At 39.6% G+C, this 27,395-nt stretch overlaps 1 protein-coding gene across 1 annotated transcript in view; it reads right to left on the bottom strand.

The window, feature by feature from the left end:
- Nucleotides 1-27,395, bottom strand: part of SORCS3 (sortilin related VPS10 domain containing receptor 3) — a gene marked incomplete at both ends in the record, with an annotated part of 577,733 nt that overhangs the window by 6,247 nt on the left and 544,091 nt on the right. Inside the window, 5 exons of the mRNA XM_081268651.1 lie at nt 927-1,026; nt 2,836-2,967; nt 7,948-8,060; nt 9,541-9,664; nt 23,149-23,282. Coding sequence (XP_081124777.1) covers nt 927-1,026; nt 2,836-2,967; nt 7,948-8,060; nt 9,541-9,664; nt 23,149-23,282 — 603 coding nt within the window. The remainder of the gene's footprint in view (nt 1-926; nt 1,027-2,835; nt 2,968-7,947; nt 8,061-9,540; nt 9,665-23,148; nt 23,283-27,395) is intronic.

Genomic DNA, 27,395 nt, shown 5'->3' with positions numbered 1-27,395 from the left:
AGGAATGCTCAGTTGGAAGTTAGTAACTGGGCAGATGCCAAGCCGCCAACTATCTGCTCTCCACCCTTACGTCCAGTCCCCAATCACCCTGCATGCAATCTGAGTACAGGAAGCCTGGCTTCAAAAATAAGAATGGTACCCTTGATCACAGATTTTAAGGGAAAGTGAACTCCTTGGCTGTGCCTGGGGCACCTTGCCACTCTTGGTATAAATTGAGTAAAGTGTGTCCAGATAAGGGAGTAGAAGGACTTGTGTGCTTTTTCTTTTCAACAGCCTGTGTGCCAATGTAACAGTCCACTGGGAACTTTGGCTAAACACTAAAGCCATGTTTCACTCTCTTCCTCTGCAAGGTTCTGGTGAAGCACCCCTGGATGAACACACTTGGAGCCTGCACATTGAGAAGTCTTAGATTAACAAGAGAGCCAGCAGCAAATGCCCACTGTGACATGCTTTTTATTCCTTTCATAAATCAACCAAGTAGAGCTAGTCTCCATTTCTAGCAGACTCATACATTTTAAATTGGATGTTTGATGATTCTCAAGTTTTCTGATCTTACATTCCCACTAAAATTCATGGGATCATAGAATCTAAGAAATTAAGGGAGCCCAATGAATATCCATTGCAATCCCAATTGTTGCAAAGAAAAAATAATTAAGTAAATACATCAAGTCAAGATCCAAGGAAATCGTATGCTTTCTCCAGTAACAAACAAGATTGATGGCAAAGGCACTCCTAAGAAAGTCTTCCTGCTACCCACTCGGAACTCCTCCAGAGACACATGATTAATCTTTCTGAACTGTCAAATAAGTGCTTCATCATAACACCAAACTTTCAGGCATTTATGGCAAAGCTTTTGGGTGATTATCTCTTTCCTTTTCTCTGCATGGTACCCATGTCCCCCTGACTCCCAACAGACACTTACTCACCTAATGTCAGCTGTGTGACATACACAATGACCTGGACCCCTGGTTTCAGCTCAAACTGGACCAAGTTCTGGTTTAGAGCATTAAACAGTATCTCTACAATCTGAAAGAAAGGAGAGAGAGAGAGGCTGTAGAGAAAGCTTTGAAATGTGACAAAGCTCCTTCATGGGTGAACTGACCAAAAATGACCACGTTCATTCTGGGAACTGGATATTGGAACATCTTTATCAACTTGTTTCTCCAGCCCTCAGAGCCCTGTGCAGCCAATGAAGTGAGTGGTATCATTTGCTTATGCTGGAGAGGGGAGAGGCGGAAGGCAGTGTGCCCACGGTCACCCCGTGTAGTAGAGCCCAGACAGATGGGGGCTTGCCACTCCACTCCTTGCTCAGCGCTCTTTCATCCCTGCCTTCAGAACCAGACCTGTTGAGGGTTCCAATGAAAGAAAGTCAACTCATCATTAGCTCTTTAATCTGATCAAGTAACATGCACAGGGTACCGAGGACCCTGCCGGGATTAAAGCAGGCACGTACATCCCCAGCCCACTCCTCCCTCGTTTCCATCTCAGAGACAATGGGAGGCAAACATCAAAGCAGAAGCTGCCTCGTTTTTATGGGATAATTTTTCCTCTTTACTTTTCTCCAGCAAGTCTCAGAACACATAACATCGATTTAATCACTCTGTAATTCCCACATGAAAGCTGAGGCGGACTTAGGCTGTTGTCCCTAACTCTTATCTCGCTGTATGCGCCTTAATATCACAGCTGCTATTCATCACCGTAATTACCTATTTATCTAAATGGATGGATATTGTAGCTTCCAAATATAGTTCACACATGCCACTTGCTATTTCAGAATAAAGAGGTCTTATAAAAGTGATGTGTGCGTTGAGAAGCTGAATGTATTTCTGGCCAACTTCAACACTCAACCCTGCAATGTAAGGGAACTGTTTCTTCTTCCAGAGAAGTGGACTGTGATGCCATTTATACTGCTCAAGACTGTGGATGGGTGTAGTGATGGGTGACAGCTGGGCCAGGTGAGTACCTGAGGGACACAGAAGGGTCTGTACAATGGTTACTGCACACAGGAGCAAACATGTTTGATTCACACTGACCTTTAGCAGCCTGGTCCTTGCTCTCTTTCACATCCCCTGATTTAGCACCATGGGAAGGCAGGGAAGGGTGACACAGAGTACAGCCAATGAGACCCCAATAGGAACAGTGAGTGGCAGGGAGAAACTCGAGACCTGCCCCTCCTTTGCTCCCAGCATGATGCGCAGATCACAGGACCAGGAGCCCATTTGATAAAGACAGTGAACCACATTCCCTCTTGGAAATACTGCTTCTTTAGTCAAAGCAAGATGAGGCAATCCATCTCTCTCCAAGGGACATGTTCAAAAGCAGTTCATTCTCTCTCCAGAAGGGAAACTTAAATTAACCAGGACCTCCAGAGCCAGCACAGTTTAAAGACAAGAAACATATTTTCCCATGAGCGCATAGGGGAACTCAAAGCCCTTCACCTCTGTACGCCTTTCTCTGCGTATCTTTCTGTCTGACTTTCTCTGCCACCTCTCTGCCATCCCAGGATGAGTCCCTGTAGGTAGATATGAGCAAAGTGCAGGGGTACCATATTGGAAAACTCAGTTCCACCTGACTCATTCGCCTTGGTGCCAAGATCAGTGTCCCTGTTTCAGAGGTGCTGTTCCTTCCCGTGTGGCAGAGTGCTCCGTGCTATATGCATTTTGCTCATTCTGGGCAAGACTGATGGCTGGTTCTTCCAAACCCTGGGTGTTGGGCAAAGAGCTACACCCTGGTGGATCACCCTGGTGATAGCTTCTCTCCCTTTTTGGCTGGAAACAACTTATGCCCCTCAGGGCTTGGGCTGTAGGCAAGTGTCCCGGCCAAGTTTTCACTTACTTGTTCTAGGTCTCCTTCGTGTCCTTTCCTCCTCTCTGTCAAGTTCTTGGGTGGGAGGATGAAAAGCTCTGCTGAGGTGGGGAGGCCAGGGAACACAGCAACAAGGACCTGGTCTTCTGGGACACTGGTCACCTGCAAAGTATGCAGACCAAAGAGTGAGATCCTGGGGAGAGACATGCACAAATAGCAGCGAGGAGCAGAGGACACACAGCTTTGGGGCTTGTACAGATATTTTAAATTCAGCATCTTAGGCTTGCTTTCTCTTTTTCTCTAAAACTGCTAGGTAAAGAGTTATTAGTTTCCCCTCTTGCTATGCTCTTCTTTTTTTTTTTCCTAACTGAAACTAAAATAGTATTATAAATGATCTTCAAAACATTGCTGGGAGCATTTGCAATCCCATATTTTCCATTTTTTTTTCTGCACTAAGGACTAGGGCTTCTGGCTAAAACATGAACAGACTGGCTGCAAATGAGGAATAAGCAGTTATACACAAACACGGGAAAATGCAAATTTAAAAAATAGCCGAGCACTACTTGTTTTCACTTCTTAAAGCAGGATTTTAAAAAAAGTTTAATGGCTAATGTTGGCGTGGCTGCAGCGGAGGAGGCTGCCTCATTTCTTGCTGGCAGCACTAAAAATTGATACATATCACCAATTTGTTTTCCAAAAGACTCACATTAAGTCCATGAAAACGTGCATAACCTTCATCTGGTAGCTTTAACACTTTGTGAGTGAGTCCTGAAGACGTGATCCAGAACGTAGGAAAGGCCATAGGCAGGAAAAAGTAGGACATTACATCGAATAGTAAATAAAGAGGAAAAACTCAAATATTCAAAAAACATGAAGTAAATTCCAGTACAATCACCTGATACGATATTATTCTAGCTTTAAGATGATAATCAGCACCAGGAGGCAACATGGAAAAACACTTCAGATGGCTGCATTCTGGTCTATTTCCTTTGGTTACAAGTCTATAAAAATACAAATGTACTGAAAAAAAAAGATCCCCGAATACTAAAAGTTAAGAGGCTGAGATGATGAGTGAATTGTTCTATTCCTGAGTGTTTAATAAAAGGATTATATTGTTTTTGTGATAAAAACCTAAACATTAGCTTCTATCTTAAGGCAAATTCCTGGAGACCAAAGAGAAAAGAAAAAAGAAAAAAAAAAAGTGAGAACAAACAAATAGTATGCCCACTGCTATTCTTTCTTTTGTGTCTCTTGAAGGTCATTTTTTTTTGGGGGGGTGGGCATGGAGCAGGTACCGGAGATTGAACTCAGGGACATTCAACCACTGAGTCACATCCCCAGTCCTATTTTGTATTCTATTTAGAAAAAGGGTCTTACTGAGTTGCTTAGCACCTCACTTTTGCTGAGGCTGACTTTGAATTCTTAATCCTCCTGCCTCAGCCTCCCAAGCCATTGAGATTACAGGCATGTGCCACTGCGCCTGGCTCTTGAAGTTCTTTTGTCCAGAACAACACTGACTGCTTCTTCTAATCATACAAATATGAGTGATAATTAGATGCAGCTGAATTACCACCTCCTCCAAGAAGTTTCCCTTGACTGTATCTGCCTATGATGATTTCCACTTCAGCCTCCCAACCAAGGTCCTTCAAAGATAATTCCCACCCACCCCCCAGGAAAAAAATGGAGGGACCGTGTGGCTCAGGAGGAAGGAGGGGGAAATTAGCAAACTTTCATTCCTTCCAGGGTTCATCCCCAGCATCTCCACCAAAAGCAAACATTTACCCCTTCCCAACCACAGTGGGTCCTGAAGGGAAGAGGTGATACTGAAATGCTGGGCCTTCGACTCTTACCCTTTCCCATTGCAGATGAGTCCTGGAAGGAGAAAAGCAAATAGTGAAGCTCCAGGTATCAATGGGTCCCAGAGGAAGGAAGATAAGCAGTGAACACCAAGTTCTGAGCTGTTTCCAGTGACAATGAGTTTCAAACTTTTTACAACTGCCTTCCTGAGTTAAAATTTTAACCTGCACAAGAAGGTCCCCGACTGGCCAAACAGCACATTTGCAGTCTCCAATGATTAATTCACCCTCTTTGTAAAGTATAAAACCCAGACTCCTTCTGTAACCTGGGGGCCATTTCTGTACCCAGAAAATGAGCCCTTCCATGCCTGATGGATTAACTTTGCTGCAGAATGAAGAAAAGCTGGCTGATCCATTTGGGGTCTGCTTCTGTCCAGGTTATTTGTATTTTCATTATGGTGCTGAAGCCATGTTGCCCACCATCATGCCCATCACATTTCAGGAACAGAGACCATGTCCACTGTGATATGCAATTACATCTATCTGGTACAGTGTTGCCCCCAATAGGTTCCTAGTGTGCTGTTGCCCAAACATTCCTGGAGTTCTTTGAGGCTACCTAGCTGCTCTGAAAGATCCCTGACAGAGGAGAAAATCAATTAATAGCTACTGAATTGAATAGAAGCAGAGGATAGGTCGTTTCCCATTTGTTCAGCTCTGATTCCTATTTGGAACGTGGCTTCCAGATTGGAGTTAATGTTCAGGGATGTGATAAACAAAAGCAAGAGAGCCAGCCTACAGGAGAGTAAGAAGCAGCAACCAGAAGCCTAAATATCCCATCCATCAGAGAAGTATCCACTTGAAATGCCAGATGCCTCACTGTCCTTCTCTGAGACACGCCCTGGAGTAGCTGGAAGTCTCAGTGATTGAGTACATTGGGTAGAAGACCTTATCCTAACCAGCCAGAGGTAGCAAGTCTCAGGAGACCAGAAGAAGAAGCAAAATGTTGAGAACCACACAATGGAGTCAAGTAGGAGGAGCCTCTCCACGTCTTGGTTAGTGTGATGCTTTTGACCCCTTGTCTCAAGGAAGAATAATCTCAGAGAGTATCAGTTGGGAACCTTGGAACTATGCATCTAGATTCACTTAATCCTGTCTAGAGGGACATGCAAGTGATTTGTCCTCATGAAACTTAAGGGCTAGACATCAATGACATAGATAATTATTATTACTTAGAAGCATTATTGTAATTATTGTAATTAGCAAGTTATTTCTAAAAAATGTGAAAGTTTTTAATAAATGCAACCCTATAAAATGCTGCCCAATTTGGGTGCCTCACAATCAAAAACATATGCTATAATCTGATTGTGTCTCTTCCTATAATTCATATGCTTAAAACCTGGCCACTCCTGTGTTGGAGTCAGGAGGTGGGGCCTTTGGAAGGTGATCAGGTCATGGGGGTGGTGCCCTTGTGAACAGAGTTAGTGCACTGAGGTCACAGAGAGCTACTTTGCCTTTTTTCTACCACATGAACCCAGTAAGAAAGTGTCATCTCTGAATCCGGGAACAGGCTCTTACTAGACATCAAATAGGCTGGTGCCTCCATCTTGGACTTTCTGGTCTCCAGAACTGTGAGAAGTAATTTCCATTGCTTATGAACCATCTAATCTATGGTGTCTCATTACAGCAGCCTGAACAGATGAAGAGAAGACAGCACACGTAGCAGTCTCTTTTTCATCTCTTCCTGTGAACAATCTTTTAATAAAAGGTTTAATGTTCCTCTTGTAGTCAGTTCCTACAGAAATGCTTTTATATCATTCTCATTGATGCAGGCTGCTCCTTTTCCATGTTTTTCCTGGAGTCTTTCACTTCTCCCTTGGGAGCATGAGCAGTCATGACTTCCTTGACCCCCACTCCCCTTAGGCCTCAGCTCCAAAATCTCTGCCTCTGGTATGACCCTCTGCTTGGATTTCAGACCCCCATTTTCAACTCTCTTGTGCTCTTTACCTAAACATTTTTCATGTGCTCCAAACTCATAAAAACATCATTGTTCCCTGAGTATATTTCTCCTAAATAGTCCCTATCTTGGTTAATGCAAGGCCATCTCCTACTTTCTCTAGTAACCAAAAGGCTTCTCCTCTGTCTCATTGCATTTATTAATCAGTAATCCAACTGTTCAACTTCCTAAGCAGGCTTTGACTCCTTTTCAGGATCTTATTATTCCTCGTTGAGGTAACTGAGTACTGCAGTGGCCTTTCAACTGGTCATCTTTGGTGAAATATCTCCCCTACTCTGTACCCTACCTGATTTCCCAGCAGGCTTTCCTCTGTATTGCCACCAGAAAGGGGAGCCTGACATATAAACCTATTGACAGCATCTGGTTACCTAAATAAAGAATAATACTTTTCACACTCTCCACTGCCTGAAGAACATATGGCAACTACCAGTTAGCTTCACAGTCCATCCTAACCATGTAGCTCAATGTTAGCCAGGCTTGTTCTCCTAAGTAATAGACTGAGGACACAAACCCAATGCCATTTCCCAACAGGGCATACTCCTCAGAAGTCCATGGATTTCATGCTACCTGAAAGACGCTTTCCCCTCCCTGTTAACTGACATATGTCCATATATGTATCCCCTCCAAAATGATTTCAATAGTTCAGTGAGCTTTGGTTGAATCACAAATCCATCCATGTTAGGCTTGCTCTTTACTGGCTGGTACAAATCACACGTTTTTCTATACTCCATGGAGATTCTGGTCACAAACTACACATCACACATGTTTTTACATTTGAACTAACCATGTATTGTTTGTCAGATTCTAGTGCCTAGTTCTGACAGAGACTAACAGAATTCTTACTTTCTCTAAGGCAATTGTGACCCTGGGTTAAATCTTCAGCTCTGTCTCCATGGTAGTATGCTGTTTCCTGGCCTCTAGCCTCCTGAGAGCCATGAATGGCCAAGGGTGGTCTGGGGATTCTATATATCTGTGAATATCTATTCATGGTCAAAGATCTACCTAAGTGCCTGCTATCAGTACAGACTCACTGAATGGTCCATCCACTAGTCCATTAAAAGGATCAAGCCCCTGTCTTAGAAATGTTTGGATAAGCAGTGGGTCAATTTCCATCTTCAAACACTAGTTTGAACTCTCTAATCCTCTCCTTCTCTCTCCTCTTTTTCTCCCCTCTTTCCTCCTTCCTCCCTGCTACTCCACCCATTCTTACCCTCTTTCTCTCTTTTTATAGAGAAACAAAACTTATCTATCCGCAGAATAGTGTTTTCAGTTCTTATCGACTCCATCAAGTTCTCTTGTTCACAAACTTGAACAAAGATAAACCCAACTTACTTTAACCAGGGCTTTCTTGATGACGTTGCCAATATCTTGCCTCCACTCAGGAATGTCAGGATTGTGAAAATCCAGATTAGGAGAGAAGGACAAGAGCTGGGACTGGAAGTATTCTGAGAGGAGAAGAAACACACAAGTGAGGCTGGCAGAGTGAGATGAGAGGGGGTCTGGTGGGTAAGGGGTTCTGCAAGGCTTGGCTCTTTCCTGAGGATTCAACTATAAATCCTTATTTTGAGTCTATGTCTTGGCTTCTGAAATAAAATGGAATTTGAGAGTTGGAAGTAGATTTCTGCTTCTGCTGGTATTTTCAGTTCCTAGGATCTTAAGCCTTTCTTCTCCTAAAGAGTAGTAATGAAATGAAACACAAGCATGGAACTCCAGGAAGAGACTTGTGCTCCTATAGGTGGTATCTGTCACACAGAGCTAACAAAAGGCACTAACCCTTTGGGCTGGGTTGGGATGGAGGCTAGAAACTGCCTCATAGGATGAGAGAGTAGGTTGAAATCTTGTCTCTAGGGTGTTTGTAACCAATGTCTTGACCTGGCTGGGGAGTACAACTGCTTTATTCACTTTGGGGTAATTCATGAAGCTAAACACTTGTGGTCCATATATTTTTTCTGTATACAATTTATACTCCAATAAAAATGTTTACTTAAAAATAAAACTTCTATGAACATCGAATATGATATGTCAAGAGCTTTGTAATGTTTTGAACAACCAATAAAAAAAATAAAGTAGAAAGAAAACCAAAAAAAAAAAAAAACTTCTATGTGCCCAATAAAGAGACTGGGAAGTGGGTTTGCAGAGAGGTAGGAAAAGGAACTCACCCAAATGAGCCTGAAGAAATATAGTCTGAGTCAGAGGCTCATATACCTTAGAACAACTTTCCATAAAAATACAATGATAGTGGCTATACCCAGGGGACTGGGGGTGGATTGTGTGACATGGTAGTGGTAGAATAATCAATTTAATTTAAAATAAATTTAGTGATTAGGAGTGGTTCTGCAAGAATGAGAAGAAAAGGGGGATCCTGTTTATCACTTTCTTCAAGCTTATATTCTTAGTCGCATAATCAAGCCTTTCCAGGCAATATTGTTAGGACATCCAACAACCAAGAAAATACATCAGTTCTGGGTAGGCCATCTCATTACTGGGGCTATGAGTTCTGCAAGGGGAGGGATCATGACTCCTCCAGCTTTGGAAATCACTGGTCCCATCTCACAGACAATGGGTGCTACATGTGCATTGTGTATACCTCAGCAGGACATCAGCACTAGCTCCTTCTATGACAGTCTTCCAGCTGAGCATTCTTTCAACTTATGATACATGAATCTATCTAATGAGAACCTTAAACAGATTGCAATGCAGACACACACTGCAGTGGAAAACACATACGTGACTGTGATCTCCTTTCCTGATAGCCTGAATCCTCTATCTGGGAACAAGTTAGGAGGTAGATCCGAATGCCTCTGTGAACCTCCTTCATTTTCCTTAGGCCGGGCGAGGTTCTAACAGTCAGTGACTGCTACAAGGGTGGGTACAGGGAGTTGGCTGGGCAGGAGGGGGCATCTGAAGACAATTCTTAGGGCTCACCATGAACTGCAATATCTTTAGTGTCCTGGATGAGGGCATTCCCGGCAGCCACCTGGACAGTGATGGTGTTGGTTCCCTCTGCCAGGAATGTGAAGGAAGTGCTGCTGTCCAAGGTGATGAGGGGCTGCAGGGAAGAGAAGTAATAACATCCATTTAATCCTCTGTGGGATATAAGGTTTCCTTCCTTTCCTGTAAATCTCAGAATGTCACAGATCTGCATAGCAGAATAGATCCCAGGTGATCCTAACTTGGAAATGGTGGGGTGGGAGGCAGTTTTATACAACTTCCTAAAACTGTAATGATTCTTTCAGGATCCTGGATGAATATCAAGAGACATGAAACACATTATAAAATGCTAATCCAGAGAAATAGGGGTAAGACTGGACACTCATGAGTTCTTATGTCACTCTGTTCTTTCTCCTAGGGGAAGGCAGAAGCAGTGTTTCAAATGGGTTTCGAAGAGATCATTACTCTTCTTTCCAGTATCTGCTGTCACTTATGTTTTCATTCTGATTTCCATTGAACTATGTGACCTTTCGGGGAGAGTGGTCACATTTCACTTATTTGGTATCACCTGCCCTCAGCACCTGTCCTTCATATAACAGGTAAGTTGGATGTATAGTCATGCTATTGACTATTCATTTTATTAGATGTATCTTCTATCCTAAGGCAGTAGGTAAGAAAATATATAAACATGCATATCTGTGATCATGTTTTTAATGTTTATTTTTCCTTTTGTCTTTCCTGATGATCATCATAGATAGGGACATCTCAAAGATAAAACGAAAAATAGCATAATTGTGCTTTTTTCCTCTGAGAATTAGGATCTTGATAAGAGCAGGTGCTTTTTGGAGAGCAAAGGCGGATCTTGAGATTGAAGAGTCATTATACAGTGGTCATCTGAAAACACAGGCCTCTCTTGTTTGGAAAGTAAGACATAACAGTAGGAGACTGAGCTAAGGCAGCTGATAAATAAAGAGACTCCACAAGCAGAGAGGAGAGGACTTGCTTCTCTTCTCTGTATGCCAGGACAACTGGATAGAGAATAATAATGTAGATGGTTGGAGAGTGCACAGAGCTGCACTTTAAGGAGTGGACATGGACCAGCACTCACCCAGCATACTGGTGCATGGCTGGATGCCGGCACAGAGCCCCACAGAAGCTTTAAGGTGCAACTTTCAAGTAGTATTTCCTCTGCAAGGCTTAAATTTCATTCCAGATCACAATTTTTGACTGAGCCCCTGAAACAATAATTTGATTTTTTTTCTCTGCTTTAAAATTCTATAGCTCTATTTTATGACCAGGCTTATGGTTAGAGCTGAGCAGAATTAGAGATATTGCCCTAAATTTTTGACACCCTTTCTTCTCCACTTGCTGAATAATAAGAAGAAAAGGAGCACATAAAGAGGCACATTCTTTTCCTCAATTAGGGATAAGCTACAGGGTTCAGGTATTCATCCATATTTATGGCTCTCTGATGATGCACACAGGTTATGTCCTGCTGGATTAAATAAGGGATGAGGTGCAAATAGGTCTGTCATGTTCACCGTGACACCATGAATGTTTAAGTCCTGTGAAGTTTAGTTGAGCTATCTCATGGAACTAGAGAATAACATGGGTACCAGATGGTTGCCATCTCTAGTTGACAAGAACAGTGACTTCAGACTCTGTCTCTGTTTAGTGAAATGACCTTGGTTAAAATGGTCCCCATTCTCAGCCTTCTTTATCTGTTAAATAAATGGATTGGTTTAAAGATTGGTGATGATTTTTATTCAGCATGCAGAATCTGGGGTTTAGGCAAAATATCTAGTTTCTACTGGTCGTAGCTTATCTATCAGAAGTTGCTTAATTACCTTAGTTTCCAACCTTTAAAAACAAGATGGCTCCATACATTTAGCAGAATGGCTAATATTTTGAAATGATAATATGGAATAAGGCTGAAGAGGGAAGAGTAAACTAGATCTCTCCTACTACATACAAAGAGTAAGCTAGAATGCTCATACAGAGGTATGCAAAACACTACAATCAGGTAGGAGAAAGTTAGATTTTACAAGAATTTGCAAGAACTTTTTTTCAAAGAGGTTGTATCATTTAACATGTTTTGATTTGGCAACTGCCATTCTGGAAATTTCGTGAAGAGAAAACAGATATCCAAAATAATAATTTGAAAAAGTTCACAGCAGCTCATTCATGACAGCTGAAAACTTGAAATAGGCAAGGAATTCCTCCATAGGAAAATAAATGAATCAGAGTATATTCACACAATGAAAAGAAAGAACATATAATGAGGTATTTTATGTACACATGTGTATAAGTGTATTTATATCTACAAGAGAATGAATGTTTTATTACTCATGTTCACCTGGGAGAAAGTATGTCAAGAAATCTTGAACTCTATTTAACAATTTTCAAGTTGAATCACTTAGGATAAAGTATATAGGTTTTTTACATTTACATTGAAATGAATCAAAAAATCTAGAAAGAGTGATGGATGGGTAGATCCACATGTGACCAAACAAGCAGACTGTTAATGGTAGACTACAGGTGGTGGATATGTGGATGCTCACTGAAAAATTCTTTTAGCTCCACTGTATGTCTGAAATTGTTCATAATAAAATACTAGGTAAAAAAGTATCCAAGGAATATCCATTTGCTTTTATTTTCCCTGACTCCTTTGAATGACCCTCTGACCCTGACTGTACTACACTGCCCTTCCATATTGGTTTGCCAAGCTGTCCTTCATCCCACCCCACCTCTCACCACCAGGCGTTTGTCTCCCTTAAGAGATTTTAGGAAACATTCACCCCTTCACATCATCCTCCTCGGCTCTGAGTAGTATACATGGCCCTCTTCCCCTTTTCCTGCACACTCTTCTTATCTCAAGACTCAGGTGGTGGTGCTCTGCCAGGCCAGGGCACCTACTCTGAGAGGAGTGGAACTCCTCCTGTCCCAGCAGATTTGATCTTGTCTCCATCTGGCTGCTTCCCTAGGAGATGGTTGGCCAAGTGAGTAGGAAGGGCTGCGGGACAGAGGGAATGCCAGCTGAGGTGGGGAGTGCAGGCCATCCTGCCAGCCAGTCAGGGCTCAGAGCCACAGCAAACAAACTGTGCTCAATGCAAACGCTTGGTCTCCGGGTGGCAGGCCGCAGACGTCTGTGCTGGGGAAATGGCAGAAGCTAATTTTGTTTTCCAAATTGCTTTTGTTTTTCATCAGTGGTTATGGCATCATGGCTGAATTCACCTTCCTTACAAAGTAGGAACCCTCCACAGGATTCTTGAGTTCTTCATTGGTCACTGATATCGGGTGCCCAATGCTAAATTAAATCAAGTATTTTAAGCTTCATTTACTCAAATCTATTAGGCAAGCAGACACATTTATTAAGCCAGACCTCTGCTAATCCTAGCAAATTGGCCATTCAGAGTCCCACAAATCCAGCAGGCAGCTGAATGACTTCTCTTTCTCTGTTTAGTCCAGGCTGCAGGGCCAACTCACAGTAAAGCCCCTTAGAATAAAGTCTCATACCCAGCCTTAGCTGTGGTTCATATCCTTCCTGTGAAGAATCTCTCAGATGCAACAGGTAACCTATTATCCACTGAGTCCAGCAAGAAATCAACAAGGCTCTGAGAAACTATTTAGTTATGAGATTTCCACTTAACTAATGGAACAGGGAGTCACAGGGAAATCTTTCCATGCAGACTACACCAATTTCCCAGAAACAGTAAGTCATATTAATATTGTTTATTGCCATCTGGGCACAGTGGTGCATGCCTGTAATCCCAGTGGCTCCGGAGGCTGAGGCAGGAGTATAACGAGTTCAAAGGTAGCCTCAGGAAAAGTGAGGCACTAAGCAACTCAGTGAGACCCTATCTCTAAATAAAATGCAAAAGAAGGCTAGGGATGGTGGTAGAGTGCCCCTGAGTTTAATCCCCAGTACCAAAAACAAAACAAAAAAAAATTATTGTATATTGCCAAATCCCCACAGTTCAGAATGTATACCTTGATAAAAGCTGCCTTTCCCAAATCAGAAAGACTATGAAGTCACAATGCTTGCCTTACTTAAAACCCTCAGCAGCTTATATGGCAATGTATGAAGGGGGATTATCTTATGAAGCAAAAAGGCAAATATATAACACATGCTTATAACTATGTAAAAAAAAACTTTAATATACACAAATATGATGAAGAAATACAGCAAAATAGCACTTAAAACTGTTAATACTGTTAATACTATGGGATAAATGTGAAAACTCTCAGGTAAAAAAATGACTTTCCTGTCCCCCCTACAAATGTACACGCACAAATATATCCAGAAACTCTTTGCATAAAGTATCACTGGCAATGAGTCTGGTTCTAGCCCTTATCATTCTATACTAAATCTGGGTTTCTATGGCAAAATGCATACACTGGTGACATTCAAAGCCATGTATCCTCTCCTCTCATCTTCAGCCTTTTCCTCCATCTTCCACCCAGTTGAATCTTCTGCTTTGGCTGGATCAGTCCACACAGAACACAACCATTCCCAAAGCCTTACCTTTACAAATAGATCCCTCTCCTCTATGCTTCAAATATGCTGCTCCTTCAATGCCAGCTTAGGACCAATTTCATACATGACTCACTCTGTGACCCACAAAGCCCACATTCATCACTCCCCAGGCTACTTGACTTGGTCAATAATAGTACATTCCTACTGCCTCGCCTTCTAGTGTCTTTTTCTTGGATGTTAACCTCATATGACCAAATATGTTTCTTGAAGGCAATAAATGGAATTTCCACTGCTTTGTATTCCTCACAACATCTAGTGCAAAATACAGTTCCTGAAAAAAAATCCATGTAGGTACTAACGCCAGTTCACCTCCCCACTGATAGGCCTTTAGGTATGAAATCCAACAGCTGTATTTCAGGAATGCTTGCTCTTTCCTATTTGCTTATACCTCATGCCTGCTCACCAATTACTGAATGCATATTTATCTCACCTTCTCTTCTGGAATGTGATTGCTTTCAAGGTAGGGATAATGTTATATGTGCCCTTCTACCTGACAAGGCATAGTTACAAAGTAAGGGCCAATTCATTCTTAGCTATAGATTTTTAAAAATTCCAACCACTTGGTTAAACCTTTCCATTTCACCAAGACAGTCTCTCCCCATGCCCTCTCTCACACATTTACAAATATCCATCCATAAACACTACCTTGCAAGGTTATTAGCCTAAGTGTATTTGTGTATTCTCTGTAAAAGGTGATAATTTCTCCTTCATAAGTGAAATTCTGATGCTTAAATAATATGTATTGAGAAGCTAATACAAAGCCAGTACTAGGAATAAACATTTAAAATTAGTATTGGACCCTTTCTTTTCATAAGCCAGTTTACTAGTCAAAGGGAATCAAATAGCTTCAAAGTCACAGCACTCACCAGGACACCCAAGGGCATTTATTTCTTTGCCAGTCAAATATGGTGCTCGCTAGATCAATAATTGAGCACAATACACGGATACCTTGATGTAATTCTGGCACAGTGTTAGATAAAAGCACTGAAAATATACTCCTTTCAAATGGAGCAAATAACCATTTTGTAGACAGGAATGTAATCCATATAACCAACTCAGATTTGTCACCTAGATATAGATGCTATTAGTGCCAATGATGAGCACAACCGTGTCTGATATTTCTAACTGCTTAGATGTGTTCAAAATGATTCACATAACAGTATTTACTTAATCCTCACTTCAATAATCAATTACACTTGCTACTGTTATTATTCAAACATTACAATTAATAAAACCAGACTCAAGAAAATTAAATGGTTTGACTAAAGGCATACAGCAAAAAATAATCTATTTGGACTCCAACCTAAATTTGTCTTATTCTGAAGCTATTTTATTCTACTGCTTATCATGTATCTTGGTTCTTTGAGAACAAAACTGACTATAAAGACATTCAGGGACTGGGTATCTGTGTGGTACTTCATGCTCCAACTTGTAGATTGGAACTTCCTAACCAAAGGATAACTCTGGTCATCAATTACAAAAATAAAACTATAATGCCAACACATAATTTAAAAGTCACCCTCTCATAATAAGGTGTAAATGTATGGGTGTTTGTGTGTATGAGAGAGTTCAATTAATAACTCAATTATGTCTATGTATTAGGTGTTAGTATCATTACTTTAGACAAAAGGAAACAGAGATCAAGTCATTTATTCAAGTTGGCACAGATAATTATTAGGGAAATAAAAAGTAGAATCCTTAATCGCTTTGTCCATTTGTATGTTTTTTAATCAGATACTTGTTAAACCCTTTATGGCACTTCAGTTCTTAAAATCAGCACTCAAATGAAAAAATGGTACTGTGGAGGAACCTTGTGTCTTCCTTGCCAGTTGCTGAGTACATCCCTGTGTTGGTAATAGCCAAGAACTGGGGCCCCTGCACACAAAAGACTCTCAGTAAAGATCACAAGGTAAGTGACCAGAAAAGGATGGAAAATAATTCCTTGATTTAGAAGCCAAACCCTCACAACCTCAGAAGAGAAATAAGTTTAAATCCTCCTATTTCCAAACTCTTTTCCATGAATGACTTTCTAGCTCCTATTTATTATTTATATCTCTTGCTTTGAAGAAAGATGGTAGGTCCATGACCTAGTGTTGCAGGAATGGGTTCTGGAATTGAGAGACAGTGCCTGGTGGATGGGAACTAGGAGCCCTGGACTTGAGCTATGGCTATGCAACTAATCAGGTGTTTGGACTTGGGTTGCATATCATGCACAGAGAACTTCATTTCTCTGTTATACTAAACAGGGATCTTACTAAATGCCCTGCCTATATATTGTACTGGGAAATAATAATCCCAGAAATGCAAAGGCACTGGTCACCCACACTAAGAACTTAATTTACATTAAAAAATAATTTAAAGGCAAAAGACATAATTAATGCAAACTGTAAGAGGCCCCAGGTCCACGAATACTCTTCTTTTATCAACCCATCCTAAAAATAACTTTTAAGAACATAATTAAAATCACGCATTTACTAAGAACCTAGCATGTACAAGTAAATATATAATCAGAATTTTCACAAAAATCACGGTGAGATAGGCATTATTCTTGATTGAGTTATATGAATCTTTGATTGGTTCTTAAGATCCATGTTTCCTTCATACACAATGTTGCCTCCCTAGGAAAGTTCAAGGCTGAATTGGCCCCACTTTTAATACTCAGGGGTGAGGCTAGGGACAAAGTTCTCTCTGCTCATTACTAACCAATAATTAGATATTTGTTTCCCCCTCTTTTTATATCCTGCATCTCAAAATCTGATGTGCTGTCTCAGATTATTTTTTACTTAATTGTTTTTTCTCCCAAATAAGCACTACCAATCACATCATGAGCTTTCAAGGAAAACACAAGTATCAGAATTACAAACTCTAGGGGGATCAGTCAGTCACAGGAGGCCATTATAACTTTTCAAATTTTATAACCACTGTAACTTGGAGCTTGTCAGGTTCTCCCAATAAATATTAGAAAAAAATTTCCTTGTGTCAAGGAAAGATAAAAAGAACAATTGTCCAATACATCAACATACTCTGACTTTAAAAAAAAAAAGGCCTGCCCTCAAAAGAAACTAGCAAATGAAAGCCTAATCTTCTTGGGTTTTATCATAATCTAATTGCCCTGGGGAAGGGAGATATCCAAATCTAGCTCCCTCTACCCATCCTATCCTTCCTTGGGTAGGGAACCTTAAAACACCTGTGATATGCATAATTCAGAGTCACAAGTCTATAGAAAACATCTTTTTCCACTACACCTCACAACCACATTACTAAAGTCCTATTTATGGCAGATCTTTTCACCCAGTACACCATGTCCAGCTATAAAGAAAGTTACAAAGCATACTAAAAGGCAAACAAACAGTTTGAAGAGACAGAACAAGTATCAGAGACAGATATGGCAGAGGTGTTAAAATTATCAGACTGGGAATTTAAAACAACCACGATTAATAAACTAAGGGCTCCAACTGCTAAAGTAGACAACAACGCTTGAAAAGTTGGCTGCTATAAATGGAGAGATGAAAATCCTAAGAAATAACCAAAAAGAATGTCAGAAACACAGTAAAAGAAATGAAGAAGGCCTTTGATGGGCTTGTTAGTAGACTGGACACAGCTCAGGAAAGACCCTAATATCAAGGATATCTCAATAGAAACCGCCAAGATGAAAAGGAAAGAACAAAAAAATGAGAAAAGAAAACAATAACAACCAAGGACATTATCCATATGCACTGTGCCCAATTTCTTGTGAGGACAGGCTTAAAAAAAAAAGCCAGATGCATGGATGTATTGCAAAATGATTCCTTTTTCTCTTTCCTTGCTCGAGCACAAGAATGTGGGACAATTATACAAAAAGTACAGATATGTGTAATGTGAATACCAGAAAGAAAAGAGAGAAAAGAACTGGAGAGATATCTGAAACAGTAATGAGAATCCCTCCAAGGTAAAGTCAGATGAGCCAGAGACACAGGAAGCTCAGAGAAATGCTGAAAATTCTACATTGGGGCATATCACTTTCAAACTACAGGAGATCAGAATTTTTTTTTTTTTTAATCCTGAAAGAAGAACGATGAACCAAACACTTTATCAATGAGAGAAGAAAAGAAACATCCAGCCAGTTTCTCCTCAGGAATTATGTGGTTAATGTGGTTAAGAAGAATGGACAGTGACATAGTTAATGTGCTGAGAGAAAACTCCCACAAATCTGTTTTTTTTTTAAAAGAGGGAAGAAAACCCACTAAGCTTCTAACTCTGTACCTTAAAAAATTATTCTTCAAAATTGAAGGAAAAAAAAACTTTCTCAAATAAACATAGGTGGACATCTATTGTCAGGACATCTATCCTGCAAGATTTATTAAAAGAAGTTCTTCAGAGAGAAGGGAAATGATGTAGGTCAGAAACTGAACCACAGACAGAAATCAACAACAGCAAAGAAAGAGTGCATGAAGGTAAAATAATGATGATGTTTCTTGTTTTAATTTAAATATTATTTTAATTATTAAACAGATAACAATTTATTCAAAACAATAATAGCGACAATGTATTTGATTAAATATGCTTACTCAAATAACTTATATACTTACACTCACCTAAGAGAAATGACTGACATTGGTGACACAAGAATCAGAAGGGAGGGATTATGATTTTTTTTATTATTAAGTACTCAGACTAACCATGGAAACATACAATGTTACTTATTATAAGTTTGGATTAATTGTAAAAGTATATTTCAATTCTAGGGCTACCACTAAATAAAGCTTAAATAAACAAATAAGTGATAGGACTAAGAAAGGAGGAAATCAATAAGGACATAGTTGAACTCAAGACTCTCATCAATCAACTGTGTATAGCTGACATCTATAGATTAGTTAATCAAAAAACAGCAGAATACACATTATTCTCAGATCGACACAGAACATTCACCAAGGTAGACCACATTCTGAGCCATAAAACACACTTTAACAAACTAAAAGGATAAAATCATCTAATGTCTTCTTTGAAACCACAATGAAATTAAATTATAAATCAATAGCAGAAATATAACTGGAAATTGCCAAAATATGTGGATTTTAAACAACACACTTCTTTCTAAATAACACAAATCAAAAAATAAATCTTGGGTGATATTAAAAAGTATTTTGAACAAAATGAAAATGAAAACACAACTTATCAAAATGTACAGGATGCAGTAAAAACATGCTTGGAGGAAAATTTATAGCATTGAGGACATATATTAGAAAACAAGAAAGAATTAAAATTGATCATATAGGCTTCTGCCTTACGAAACTAGACAAAGAACAAATTAAGTTCAAGGCAACCAGAAGAAAAGTAAAATAAAATTTGAACAGAAATCAATGAAATTGAAAATAGGAAATCAATAAAAAAATCAATAAAACTAAAAGCTAGTACTTTAAAAAAATCATTAAATTGATATGCTTTTAGTTAGGCTAAGAAAGGAGAGAGGATACACAAACAAATCAATCTCCCAAAAGAAGGACAAGACTTCACTACAGATCCCCTGAATATCAAAAGGTCAATAAAGGAGTTCAATGAACAATTCTAAGCATATAAATTTAATAACCTAAATAGAATGAATCAATACCTTGAAAGATGTAATCTGCAAAAGCTCACACAAAATGTAACCTAAAATCCAAAAGGGCCTATATCTTTAAAGAAATTGAATCAGTAATTAATTACCTTGTAACAGAGAAAGCAAAGGTTTTCAGATGGTTTTACAGATAGATTCTACCAAACATTTAAGGAAGAAATCGTGCTAATTCTCAACATCCAAAAAAAAAAAAAATAGAAGAAAAGAAAAGAAAAGAAATGCCACAAAATCCAAAGTATTAAGAGGAAATAAACTCCTGTGATGAATAATTGGTTATAGTAAGGTTTCAGTATACAAAGTTAACATACAAATTTAATCATTTTTCTCTATACCAGTAATGAACAAGTAGGATTTGAATTAAAAACCCCAAATCATTTACGTTACCATTGCCAAAAATAAAAATCTTAGGTAGATCTCTAACAAAATATGTGCAAGATCTATATAAGGAATATTATAAAACTTTGTTGAAAGAAAGTAAGAAATATATAAATAAATTGATAGATACTCTATATTCATTGAGAGGAAGCCTTAAGATTGTCAATATATCAGATCTTACCAACTTGATCTATAAATCTGATTCATTCCCAATAACTTATCAAATTATTCTCAGTTTATATGGAGAGATGAAAGACCCAGAATACTCAATACAGCATTAAAAAAGAACAATGTTCTGACTTCAAGATATATTATTACACTACAGTAATCAAGGCTGTGTGACACTGGTGCCAAGGAGCTGAACAGACACTTCTCAGAAGAGAATATACAATCAATCAACAAATATATGAAAAAAATGTTCATCATCACTAGCAATTAGAGAAATGCAAATCAAAACTACTCTAAGATTTCATCTCACTCCAGTCAGAATGGCAGCTATTAAGAATACAAACAACAATAAGTGTGGGCAAGGATGTGGGGGAAAAGGCACACTCATACATTGCTGGTGGGACTGCAAATTGGTGCAGCCAATATGGAAAGCAGTATGGCGATTCCTTGGAAAACTGGGAATGCAACCATCATTTGACTCAGCTATCCCATTCCTCAGTCTTTACCCAAAGGACTTAAAAACAGCATACTACAGAGACACAGCCACATCAATGTTTATAGCAGCACAATTCACAATAGTTAAACTGTGGAACCAATCTAGATGCCCTTCAGTAGATGAATGGATAAAGAAAATGTGGTTTATATACACAATGGAATATTACTCAGAATTAAAAGAGAATAAAATAATGGCATTTCCAGGCAAATGGATGGAGCTGGAGAATAAAATGCTAAGTGAAATTAGCCAATCCCCAAAAAACAAATGCTGAATGATTTCTCGGATTTAAGGATGCTGATTCACAATATGCTGGGGGGGAATGGGAGGATTAAATGAACTCTAGATAAGGCAAAGATGAAAAGGGGAGAGAAGGTTAGGTAGGGGGCATGGGGTAGAAAAGACAGTGGAATGCGATGGTCATCATTACCCTAAGTACATGTATGAAGACATGAAGGATGTGACTCTACTTTGTGTACTACCAGAGATATGAAAAATTATGCTCTATATATGTAATATGATTTGTAATGCATTCTGTATGTTGTCATCTATAACAAATTAAAATTTTAAAAGAATGAACTATTGGGAAAAAAAAGAAAGAAAAGTATGTACCCGTCTGATCTTCAACAATGGAGCAAAGGCAACACTACAGAACAAAGATACTTCTTTCATAAAATGGTGCTGGATATCTAGACATCCACATGCAAAAGAGAATGAATCTAGCTCTTAAAGACCCTTCATCAAAGATGATGTATAACTGACAAATAAGAATATGACATATTCTCCATATGCTATGTCATCAGGGAAATGGAACATCAAACAATGAGTTTCCACCACATGCCTATAAAAATGGCCAAAATACAGAAGGTGATGCCATAGAACACTGAGGAGCATCTCTCACGTGCACTCCTAATGGGAATGCAAAATGTTCCAAACGTGGAAAACAGTTTGGTAGTTTCTTTCCTTTTTTAAAAATATATATTTTTTAGTTGTAGTTGGACACAATACCTTTATTTCACTTATTTATTTTTATGTGGTGCTGAGGATTGAACCCAGGGTCTTGCACGTGTAGGGCAAGCATTCTACTGCTGAGCCACAACCCCAGCTCCTGGATTGGTAATTTCTTAAAAAAAATAAATATGCTATTATCATATGAACTGGCAATCATGCTCTTGGTATTTATCAACTTATGTCTACATAAAGACCTGAACATGGATGTCCATAACCATTCTACTTATATTGTCAAGACTTGGAAGTGACCCAGATGTCCTTCAGTGAGTGAATAGATAAGTAAACTGTGGTACTTCCAGATAGCGAAATATTATTGTGCACTAAAAAGCAATGAGCTATGAAGCCATGAAAAGACAGGAAGGAAACTTGAGTGACAAAAGTCCATCTGTAAAGCTATGTACAGCTATGTGCTATGGAATTCCAACCACATGACATTCTGGACGAGGTGAAATATAGAGACAGTGAAAAGATCAATGACCAGGAATTACAAGGGAAGGAAGGAGGAGGAGGAGGACTAGGTAGCAGTTAAACTGCTTTGTCTTATATTACAGTAGTACATACATATCATCATACATTTGTCCAAACCCCCAGAATGTGTTCATCAAGAGTGAATCCCAATGAAAATTAGGTATTCTGGGTGGTGACGGATCAGTATAGGTTTATCAGTTGTAACAAATGCACCAGAATGGTAAGGATATTGATGATGAGGGAGGCTATGCATTTGTTGGGGACAGGGCTATATGGGAAATCTCTGTAGCTTCCTCTCTATTCTGCTGAGAACCTAAAAGTGCTCTAAAAAAGTTAAGGGAAGAGAAAACTAGGAATAGTTTTAAAATAGTTTTCAATTTTAAATTGATTATTTAACTAATCAGGAAGATTAGTTAAATAAAGGAGTCTTCAGCCTGATTACTCCCAGCTTCTATCATACAGTTGTGGTAATTCTTCCTCACCAGTTATCTGTAAAGTTCAGATTTGCCCATTAATTTCTTACTTTGAGACATGGTGATCTCAGTACCTTGCCTAAGAAGGTTAGGTGTGCAGAACAAACATCTAGTAGGAGTTGAAGAGGATTCTTTTACATGTGTCATCCCACTTAATTTCCATATATGTACTTGGGTTATAGTTCACATTCAACAGTTGAGACCACATATCTCAGAGAGGCTGGGTAACTTCCTCGGTATTGTATAGTTGGTGAGTGGAAAGGCCAGAATTAAAGCAAAATGGAGTACTCTTTCTTAGAATTAAACTTTCCTTGTGAAAATAATGAACTTGGTGTGGGAGGTATGTTTTATTCAAATCTGGGTTCTCAGTCCATGAAGTACTTCTCATTACTGAAACCTCAGTGACCCCAGTTCCTCTGCAGAAGCTGGAGCCCAGAAGCACTTAGCACATGTCTCATTTGATACTTATCAGGAAGAGCCAAACCTTTGTGCTATTGCCGAACCACCAGAAATAGGTAAGTGTCCCCAGTTGACTGGGCCACACAACGGCACTGATGTTGACCTCTTTATTTCTTATGGCAACAAATGGAACTCGGAGGTGAACATGCTCCACAGGACCTAAAGGAACAGGAGGAAAAAAGTCAATTTTTATATTCATAGAAGAAACCGTCAAACTTTATCACACTCCTCAATTCTTTTTTAAGGCATTTTTTAATATTTATTTTTTAGTTATAGGAAGACATAATAGGTAGACAAAATAATTTTTAAATTATTTTTATATGGTGCTGAGGATTGAACCCAGTGCCTCATACATGCTAGGCAAATGCTCTACCTCTCAGCTACAACCCCAGCCCCTAGATTCTTAACCTTAATCCCTATCAGCATTCCCTATGATAAAGCAATAATCGCAACCCACAAATGTTGGGAAGGGTGTCTACACTTGAACTGAAGTACCTGGTAAAACAGGGAACTTAACTCAGGTTTCAGATTTCTTGAGTGATAACCAAATTGAATTTACATCTGATAAACACAACTTATGAAACAAATGCTTATGAATTTCCAATCCAAGGACAAAGCTAGTTTACTACACACTTGGCCATTGAAAAGGAAGATAAACAGCAGTCTGTTTCATTTCTAACGATTAGCATGTTTTGTGATTTGGGGTCAATGCATTATATGGAGGGCTCTCCCATTATCCTCAATTGTTAATTGCTTTCCATCCTCTTCAACAATGGGCCATTGTGTCTCATCATCTGTAGGACACAATGAGTGTCATTTGGAAGCTGGCAAGGCCTTTTACAAAGAGAGAAAAGTACATCTCCCTAATTTGAAGGAGAAACAAATGCCAGGTTCCCAAATAATACAAATGCTGTATTTCTCCTTTTTTTTTTCCCAGAAAACTGGTATAAACAGCATTGAGCGCTATATTAGCAAATAAAAAAATATACGAGAACATGCCCTAGGCAGGAGATGTGAGGAAGTTAATCCATTCATTTCCAAAAAAAAAAAGAAGAAGAAGAGAAAAACACTGATGAAAAAATTATTAATACATTAGTGATGTATTATACGGGGGCAGGTAGATTCATTATTTTTCAACTCTGTAGCATTCTCTCCCTCCTTTCATTTCTGACAACATGGACCACCCAGAGAGCATTGCATTAAGTGAAAGAAATCCAAGCACAGAACAATTTCTATCAGATGATCCCACTTATATGTGAAATCTTAAACTGTTAGAAATTACAGAAGCAGAGGGTAACTTTGTGGTTGACAAGGGATGGCAGAAGTGGGGTGGGGTGGATGCTGATCAAAGAAAACCAAGTGTGCAGAAGATAGGAGGAAGAAAGTCAAGAGGTCTATTGTACCATGGTGACTATGGTTAATAAATTGCATCGGATTTTGAAAATCACTAGAACAATAGATATAAGTGTTCTTACCACAAAAAAAAAAAAATAAGTTGGTGAGGTGATGCCTATGATAATTGGTCTGATTGAGCCATTCCACAGTGAATGTTTATTTCAAAACATCATGTTGTACATGATAAACTTGTATAATTTTTGTCAGGTTAAAAAATTAATGAAGAGAAAAAAAAATAGAGGAATCTGTGTATGTACAGTCTGAAAATGTTTTCTGCCTACAGCTCTCTGCCCTGACTCCAGGCATATGGCACCACAAGATTTTTTCTAGCACATAATTTCAACCTTGTCACTTCATGTGCACATTTGGCTGAACATTTAATTATTTTAAATAAGCAAATCTGTATTATTTCTGTATGGTTTGCTCAATGTCAGTCAAAGAACACAGAGTGGGGAAAAAATATTGGCTACTTCTGTTTATTTACTCATTTTCTAGGAGCTTACCTGACTACTATCTTTAGCTCTTGTGCTTTACTGGTCAACAAGGATACAGAAGCTGGGACCAGGGGCCCCTGCTATCCCCCTCCCAGGCAGAAGATGAAGATTGGCTTCCCTCTTCCAGCATTGACACTGAGGTCTTTCCCAACCTGGGTTCCAATGACTTATTCTTCCATCAATGGGGGGAAACATTCTTTTTCATCACTGAGTTTGCTCCTACAGCTACTTCACCAAATAGGGTGAAACCCATCCCCAAGATGCCTCATGGGAACCCTGGGCTTTCCCACAGCTCAGCATTGTGCACAATGCCTTAAGAACGTGGAAATTCTCAGCTTTCCAGGTTCTTTCACTAGAGAATCTTGGTTTAGTCAGGGTAGATGCTGAAGGTTACTGTGATGCCCAAAAACATAAAGGAAGATCTCCTTCACCTTGAACTCACTCCAGAAACAAAAGGGGGTGGAGCTTACATAATTGGAATGCCACCCAACATGGTTACATTTATTGCAGTTTGGGATCAAGAATATTTAGTTAAAAACAATCTTAAGAAACAATAATGTAGGAGACAAAACATGGGTCAGTGAGGAGAGAAGAGAAGGAAGGGATTGAGGAGGAACACAGAAAAGTTCCAACATCTTCACTGTCAAATAGTGACCCTTCTGATAAAAATCTAATAATCTGTGTGAAGTTGACTATTATAGGTGAGTAGCAATACTTTTGTTAGTTAACGGCCCAGGGTGGTGCCAAGAGCAGGTTCCACTGGTAAATGTGGCCATGATTGATTTGGAGGGAATTAGGAGCTGATAAAAGTTTCAAGAAATATTTCCGTTTTCATGCACATAACCCACAGCACAAACCTGGTCCTAGCTATCATGTTTTTGGCACTAAGATACAGCGGTCAAGGCTCACCCTTGGCAGAATCAGGAACGGGGGTGGGGCAAGTTCTTGGAAGAGAGGAATGTAAAGTTATTTTTCTTTCTTTGTCTTCATTTTGGAAGACAGCACAAGTGTCAGGGAGGAAGCTAACAGGAAATCCTAGTAATTGCTATAATAACAGGTAACATTCATCATGTGCCAAGCTGGGTGCAAAGCAGCACTCTGCCCACTGCAGAAGACAGAACTGAAACTGCTACCCTTTAGAAAGGTCTACGTGCAAGGCTGGCCCTTGGCCAGTGTCTGGGAACTTGGCTCTGGGAGTGTTCCCAATCAACAGTTAACTAACTAGGAGGAGTGGTTCACTTTGCCTAAATTGTCTTTGCAAACAGTGTGGTTTATTGTGAACACCCACTTTCCACAGGGAGTTGGGAGGTTTGGAAGATGCCAGGCTGACCGTGCTCATGTGACCAGCTTCCAATAAAAACTATGGGCAATGAGCCCCTAATGAGTTTCTCTGGCGGACAGCCTTTATGTTGTTACCTCCCACCCCAAGAGGAATCGGCACATCCTATGTGATTCCACAGGGAAAGGGCCTGTGGGAGTTGATGCCTGGTTTTCTCGGGGCTTTGTCCCCTGGAACCTTTTCTTGATTTTGCTTTGTATCTTTTTGCTGGAATAAATCATAGCCGTGGCTGAGGATGAAGCTACATGCTGAGTTCTAAGAGTTCCCCCAGTTTATCATCAAGCCTTGGGGTGGTCTTGGGGGCCCCGACACACACACACACACACACACACACACACACACACACACACACACTATCCAATGACTCTCTCAGATTCCTTATGAACTTTGTTTTAAAGATGAGGAATCAGAGGTTTAAAAGGTGAAAAAGTTGACCTAAGTTAGACATTTCACAAAGAAATAGGATGAATTCAAGTGTAGGTCTCCCTTGCTCTAAAAACTGCATTCATAAATACTGTGCACACCACCCCACCTACTCAGGCTCCTGCCTTGGTGTTTCTAGTCCAGAGTGAATATAGTCCATATCTGTTTTACCAAAAAAGGCTCATTTCTTGCTGCACCTCCCCTTCCTCAACAGATGTGAATCCTGCAGAGCAGGACCATATTTTGGTCTGCCCAGTGCCTGGCAGAGTGCCTTGTATGTATTAAGAACTCAGCAAATACTTGTTAAATGAACCAGTAAATGACTGGGTGCTTTATTTATTTTTCATTTGTACTATTGTAAGAACCCTATGAGGTGAAGTAGCAGAATTAAACCATTTTAAAATGGGAATTTTAAATTAAATTACACCATTTTAAAAAGTGTAGAAAGCCCCAAAAAGAAATCACTTATCTCAATGTCACATGTTTTCAGGGACATAATTGCTCTACAGTCCAGGTCTCCACCTACATGCTCCACATTCCTCACTGTTGCTCCTTGTACTAGGGGACTAGGTTGCTTCCTGTTAATCAGGGACCTCTTGGGTGTGGGTTGCTTATACAGTG

The sequence above is a fragment of the Spermophilus citellus genome (assembly GCF_964194105.1).
Source record: "Spermophilus citellus genome assembly, chromosome: 15".
In the NCBI taxonomy this organism is placed as follows: domain Eukaryota; kingdom Metazoa; phylum Chordata; class Mammalia; order Rodentia; family Sciuridae; genus Spermophilus; species Spermophilus citellus.
The sequence above is the reverse complement of the archived record's forward strand: the minus strand, read 5'-3'. Positions and strand labels throughout refer to the sequence as shown.